Below are 6,849 nucleotides of genomic sequence, written 5' to 3' on the forward strand. Positions count from 1 at the left end.
TAGGGAAAGGGGGCGCCACAGAGGGGTCAGAGTTCCGAAGCCCTGTTTTGCCAGGCGCAAGGATGAAGCTAAAGCTCCACCCTCGTAGCCACTCAGGGGCTCATTAAGATGTGGCTTTAGGTGCGGCCTTAGCTGCTCCCTCAAATGGATGCCCAGTTGAAGCACTGTGAACACTTAGAAACCAGAGGACCTGGGAGTTTGTGATCTCCTGATAATTTGACTCAATCTCTTCAACATCTCATTTTCCAGACGTATTTGGAAGTAGATCAACTTAGTGTTTGTTTGGATTCCTTAGGACTGACTAAACATGCCATCCTTTCCTCATGAACTCATTGGTAATCGAGAAGTAAGCTTTCCAGGGACCAAAATCTGTAACCTTTTGGCGTTCTACATGAGGCACATCTGAGGCCATTTATTTCCAAGGGAAGAATTCCCAGCATGTGGGGTTCTTGGTACTGACCTCACTGTCTTCATTGGAACTTTGTGGCAATAACAGCCAGGTCAGAGGCGTTGGACCAGAGAATCCATGGGTCTCAAGCACCAGCAAGTGGTCATGCCTCTGAGGTCACACTGAAGGAGATTTCTAGACAAGTCTCTTCAGGGTTGGGAGATGCATTTGGTCTGAGGCCTCAGTGGGGGCAAGGAAGAGCAGGTAGACAGTTTCAGTTTATTGAAATGGAAATTTATTCAATTTCAATCTATTTGTTCAGATATTAGCCTAGACGGGCAGATAGATGTAGGGAATAGCGAAAGCCCAAACTGAGATTTGGTCAGATTCCAGGGGTGTCAGATTTCAGCCTGGATAGCAGACACCAGGAACCAGGTATAAAATATTCCCTTAACCAATCAGATCTCATCCTGGGCATCAGCTCCCAAGAAGCCAGGCCCCGAGGGCCTGGGAAGCATGCCCAGGGGCCAGATTCAGAATTGAGGCAGGAGGAGTCCCTCACTACGACTGGGACTTGTAGCGAGACCTTGATTCCAAGTCTGCCTCTTCTGAGGACGAAGTTCTTCATATGCTCATATTCAAGGCCAGGGCTGATTCTAGAATTGGGGGTGGCGGGGGGGACTGAGCCCCAGAGGTCAGGATAATGGATACACCTGACTGAGAAGAGGGGAGGGGAGGGAGCCCGAGTGACCTTGAGGACCACTCAGTGCTGCTTCCAGTGAGATAGGAAGTTACCAGAGCATATGGAAACCAGCAGAAATGGGAGGCCAGAAATCGTGGACTATCTGTCCCAGGGAGATTTTCTCCAGTGAGCAAAAAATTGACACATGCCAGTGACCTGTAGGCAAAGTCAAAGATCTAGGCTGTGGTGAGACGGGAGGGTAAGGTGTGCAGTGCTCTGACCTGTGCTCTCAGACATCCGCACCAGGAGGGGTGCAGCTAGAAGGACGGCAGTGTCTAGGGTAACGATGCTGTTTCCCCACCCACTCCTGGCAGTCCAAGGTGATCATCGCCCAGATGCAGGCTCTGCAGGAGCTGTACGAGGCCAGTGAGACTGAGCAGGAGCTGCTGCAGCAGGAGCAGGAGCGGCTTCTAGAGGAGCGGAAGAGGCTGCAGGCCGACTTGCAGCTCTGCCTGGAAGAAATGCACATGCTCCAAGTCCAGTCCCCTTCTGTGAAAATGAGCCTTGAGTCCTACAAGAAGAGTTATGGGACCACGGCCACCAGCAACGAGAACTGTCGCAGAGGTTGTGACATTGATGACAACGAGAGCTGTCACGAGAGTTACAACAGCAGCCAGGCCAGCGAAGAGAGCCTCCTCAAGAGCTATGACAGTAGCACCAGTACCGGGGAGTCCTGTGGGAGGAGTTACCGCAGCAGCAGCAGCAGCATTGCCTATAAGAGGAGTTACGGCACCAGCAGGAGCTCTGACACCTGTCACAAGAGTTACGTCAGCAGCAGCATGGACGACGAACTTGCCGATCCTGAAGATGTGGAGGTAAAAGTAACCAGATGTCAGGTCAGATAGGGGAAGAAGGTTCTTGTCTTATTAAGAGAGAAGTCACGGGGAAGGGCACAAGAGGTGAAGTGGGCAGTGGGCTCAGAGCTGAGCAGGGTAACTAACTTACAGGAAATAAATGACGTACTCTGCCTGCCTCATACGGAGATGCTCCATCTGCATGGAAGTCTAAGATTCAGGACTTTTCATCAACACGGTCATGGTGCTCTTTCTGGGAAGAAATACAGGATTCCCCCTGGGCAGCTTCAGATCCTTGTGGCCATTGTTTTGTACCCAAGAAAGGGCGTAGGGAAGAGAGTGGGCGGAGTGCAGGGGCTCTTCAGGGTGCCGTCATCGCTCCCCTGCCCTCCACAGCGCTTTGAGGACACAGTTGCCAAGGTGTTGATCAAGCTGCAGGGAGTGCAGGCCATGTACCAGCTCAGCCAGGAGGAGCACGACCTGCTGCAGCAGCAGATGAGAAACCTGCTAGACAAGCAGAAAGGGCTGAAGGAAGAGCTGGATGCCTGCGAGAGGGAATTCAAGGAGTGCGTGGAATGCCTCGAGAAGACCGTTGCCTCCCAAAATGAGGAGCACGAGGTAACTGCTTTCAGGGAGGCAGGGTTTCAGGTAGGAGTCCCTAGAGCCAGAGGAGGTTGGAGCCCTTTCAGAGGGGCTGAGGAGAGAGACAGGAGCTCATTGCCAGCTCTGTACAGTTGCCCTCCTCCTGGTCAGAGGGACAGAGCAGGGGCTGAACCCCAAGAGGCTGGGCAGTCTCTTGTGCCACTGATGGACATTTCTCAGGCGCCCACTGTGCTGGGATTTATTGATCATCAAGACTCCTTGAATGATTTTTTTTTTCCCCTTTGCCACTTCTGTTCTCTTTTGTCCTAGAGCACTTCTATAGAGTTGTATTTTTTTTACCTCCAATTTTCTTTAGTTTGTGTGTATTCCACCTTGTCTCTTCTCTTCAACTAGATTGTAAGCACCTCAAGGACAGGGCTGTGTCTTCTTTTGGATGTCTCATAATGCCAAGCAGAGTGTTGTGCATCCACTAGGAATGGGACAGGGGGCATTGTCTCTGACGAAGAGTAGTCCTCTGTCCAGTGGGGGTCACTGTACGCATGGGAGAGGCTCAGAGAGCAAGAAACACGTGGGCCTAGGTTGCTTCATATTGGTACCTACCCAAGGAGGCCATGATGTGCTGCCAGAAGCCAGGAAAGACAAAACCAGGGAGTAGGGAGCAGGGTTGGCACTTGCCTCTGTTTCCAGAGTGAGGTGCAAGAGCCCAGGTCCAGTCTCAGGAGTATACAACACAGTTCCTATAGTAATGATTGTACCTATTAGAGAAATAGCTTGGGCAAAGTAGGAGTTCTCATCAAAAACAACTACGTAATAAAGCCCCATGGTTCAGAAGGGGTTAGCCCTTTTGTCATTCCCCTGACAGTTCACAGTAAAAACATAATTTTAGTCATCCTTTTTTGATCATGTTAGATGTAAATCATCAAGTGCCTCAAGTTAGGGAGAACCTCTAAAACTGCTTTAGAGGCTCATTTTCAACAGTTTAATGTTTTCTGTATTATCTACGTCCCCCTGGGCTTTAGCAGGGAGATTTCTGAAGCAGGGGCCAGGCTGATCACGTAGGCCCAGCTGTGGATAACTGGGCCTCCACTACCAACAGATCAAAGAACTGCAGGCCAAGCTGCGGGAGCTGCAGTTACAGTACCAGGCTAGCGTGGATGAGCAGGGGCGGCTCCTGGCCGTGCAGGAGCAGTTGGAGGGGCAGCTGCAGTCCTGCCAGGAAGAGCTTCACCAGCTCAAAGAGAAGAGGTCCTCTGTTACCAAAGAAACCAAGGGAACGAATGGCAATAAGAACATGAATAAGAATGCCAGTGGGGTTAAAAGTAAAAAGGTGGCCAAGCCCAGCCCGGAGAGTTCTGAGGTCAGCTGTGAGACCAGAAAGGTGAGTAGTGACCTTGGTAGCCAGATAAGCAGAAAGTTAAAGGGGATCCTAGGAAGGAAAATCACCTTCACCACCATTCCGACCAGATGAGGTGTTGTAGAGAAGCTTCTGGGGTCTCTAATGTGTCTAGAGTAGTTCTATTTTAATAGCAGTTTGGTACTCCCTTTTCCTGTGAGGTCAGGGGCAGAGTGGAATACAGACCACTCAGACCTGGAGCCCCTAGGCTGGATGACTGTTTCAGTTAGACCAGTGCAATTTTCTGGGCCCCCTGTTCTTCTTGGGTCACATGCCCAAGAGAAGGACCAAATGGATAGAAAGAGGGGGATTTACTCAAAGCAGTTGTGTACATATAGGTGGAAGAGGACTGGATAAAATGGGGGGTCACCAGGCAGGGGTAGGAAGCGGCAGTTGAGGTGCAGAATCTTTAGCTCTGGGAACGGTTGGAAATGGCTAATGACCAGATAGATGTGGTACGGGTCCAGAGAGGCTGAGTGTGGCCACCCTCCACACTGTGCGCGGGACATCAGTTCAGTCCCAGGACACAGTGCTGGCTGTGCACCGTGGGAAGCAGCGTGTTCTTGAGGTAGTTAAGCATCGCCATGAGGGTAGTCATCTTGCCAGGTAACAGCATCCCCTATCCTGTACTGCCTCCGCCCCACAGAGTCTGGAGGTGGTGCTGTACTACAAGGCCAGCCACATGGCCTTGGACGATCAAACGAAAGAGGAAATAGAAGAGGAAACGAAGGAGGCAGTTGAGGACGAAACAAAGGAATCCTGGGATGAACTAGTTTCTGAGCCATCGGGTCCTAGAGGGGCTAAATTCAAAGAAGCCCAGGAGGCGAGAGATGAAGAGTTCCACAGCCAGGAGGGGGAGAAAGAAGGCGACGACCAGGAGGAGGCGGAGGATGGAGCTTCAGAGGGAAGCAACCCCCTCACGCCTTCTGAGAGCAAAAAGGTAACCACAGCCAAAGGCAGGATCATGTGGGAAATGGGCTCTTGGGCGCAGGTGCCCAGCGTTCAGGCGTGACCCAGCCCTTGGATGGACTTCTACGGGAGTAGAGGCCAGCAAGCTCTGAGGCATCACGCAGGGGAAAATGGAGGTGGAGGTGGGATTGGAGAGAGCAGTCTCTGCGGGAAAGGCTGTGGAACTGTCTCACAGAAAGCACCTTCTCTGGGAACCGGGGCGTGCCGGTCGGAGTCCTGCCTCCTTTCATTTATGTGGTAGTAACCCTCATTACTCACTGCAGGAGGGTTCTTCACCCGCCCCTAGCACCGCACCACGCATTTCTGTCAGCCTGGGCAAGTCACTCAGTCCTGCTTTCCCGAGGTGCCCTATTAGGGCTGACCTCTGTTGCCATGAGGGGTGTGGAGAGGCTGCGGTCGCCTGCCGGGCTCTGTGTAATATTACAGGGCATGAGAGAGGGGGCCAGGGCCGATCGGAAGTGTTAGAATGTTTCCGTCTCTACAGCAGGGCCGTTGGCCGGTCTTGGGAGACCAGCCAGAGCCCTGACCCCTTAGTTAACCGGATCTGGAGAGGTCGGGTGGGAGTATCCTGGGTAATGTACTAACTGTACAAAAATATTTCTGTATTTTAACAACTGGTACATCTATACAGGAACATACTAGCTGAATCTCTGCCCTGGTTGAGGTTAACTGGGGGCTCTGATTTCCGAAGGGTTTGAGTAGTACCTGAATAAGTCCTCAGTTTGCAGTACAGGTTCTTTCTGTTCTTTTAAACACAGGGGAAGAAAATAAGTCTCGTGGTGGGATGCCCCAGTCATCTCGAAGGTTATCTGGAATTTTCAGCAGTTCAGTCAGTTCGGTCTGCAGCACTGGCTAAGGACCCAGTTACAGTTCTCTGTCAACCTCATGGCAGAGAACCTTTGTTTAGGACGTGAAAAGTAGGAGTAAGCACAGCCCCTTCCCCAGTGTTCTATTTCTTTGAATTCTTCATACCCTTCCACATGCTGGTTCAGAGCCTCATAGATTTCCTTGCCTCATGTGCAAGCTTTCTAAACACGAAACTGGATTTTTCTACATCACAATCAAGTACATTCCTTGTGTCTGCATGTGGAGGTGTCCCTTTGCCTCAGTGGGTCCTGCATCTTTTACAGGCAGCTCTGCTGGCATATGTATTACCGCCTGCAAATTCATTTTCTCTCTGGAAGATGGTTGCAGTCAAGAGCTAGCCCTTCTCCATTGTTAGCTTGTTTTAGTGCGTTTTGTCTCACAACGACAGCATCAGACTCCTAGGGGATGTCCCAGAACACTGAGACTTGGTGGAAAACAGCCAGAACATGCGGCTAACAAAGGGACAGGTGGCCTGGCAGGAGGCTACCCTTCCTAGAGTGACCCAGGCAAAGTAGACATCCTGCTCATCTGGAAAGCCCAGCTTTACTCTCTGGAGCTTCACTCTTCCACAGTTACTGACCTACAAGAAAGGTCTAGGTGCAGATAACCCTTGCTTGACAAGATATAAGAGGGATATGACAAGCCAAAAACGTGGCCCCGAATTGGACCTACGCCGCTGCTTAACCCTTGCAGTTTTGCATCTCCCGTAGGCGACCCACGGGAAGAAGAACCAGGCCCTAGTAGCGGAGAAGAAATACCGCTGCTCTCACTTACCTGTTGTTTAACCTCTTGATCTCTTTCTCTTTTCCCTTTGTTTTATCATCTTCATTATCTGTTGGATTCATGTGTTTCTGTCCTTTTATACCATCCCTCATCTCTGGTCTCTCCTCGTGCCTCTTTCTCATTTGATATGTTGCAGCCATCCCCTGCCCCCAAGCCCCCCATCTTCTCCTTGCCTCTCGTGGGCCTGGTGGTCATATCGGCTTTGCTCTGGTGCTGGTGGGCTGAGACGTCGTCCTAACGCAGGTACTGGTATTGCGTCCCCTCCTGAGGGATAGAGGGAGGGTGCAGGTTGCCCTGGCCTCTCCTCTTT

General features: G+C 51.3%; 1 protein-coding gene across 2 annotated transcripts in view; it reads left to right on the forward strand.

Annotated features, from left to right (window-relative positions):
- The window catches only part of CCDC136 (coiled-coil domain containing 136), a 24,889-nt gene extending 18,112 nt beyond the window's left edge, over positions 1 to 6,777 (forward strand). The window contains exons 13-18 of one of the 2 annotated variants that reach the window (XM_007469686.1): positions 545 to 547; positions 1,445 to 1,945; positions 2,321 to 2,542; positions 3,624 to 3,905; positions 4,567 to 4,860; positions 6,676 to 6,777. In XM_007469686.1, the coding sequence (XP_007469748.1) occupies positions 545 to 547; positions 1,445 to 1,945; positions 2,321 to 2,542; positions 3,624 to 3,905; positions 4,567 to 4,860; positions 6,676 to 6,777 (1,404 nt within the window). The remainder of the gene's footprint in view (positions 1 to 544; positions 548 to 1,444; positions 1,946 to 2,320; positions 2,543 to 3,623; positions 3,906 to 4,566; positions 4,861 to 6,675) is intronic. The other variant, XM_007469687.1, reaches the window with a different exon arrangement.
- Positions 6,778 to 6,849: the final 72 nt, after the last annotated feature.

Source organism: Lipotes vexillifer, unplaced genomic scaffold (assembly GCF_000442215.2).
Source record: "Lipotes vexillifer unplaced genomic scaffold, Lipotes_vexillifer_v1.1 scaffold1329, whole genome shotgun sequence".
Taxonomy (NCBI): Eukaryota; Metazoa; Chordata; class Mammalia; order Artiodactyla; family Lipotidae; genus Lipotes; species Lipotes vexillifer.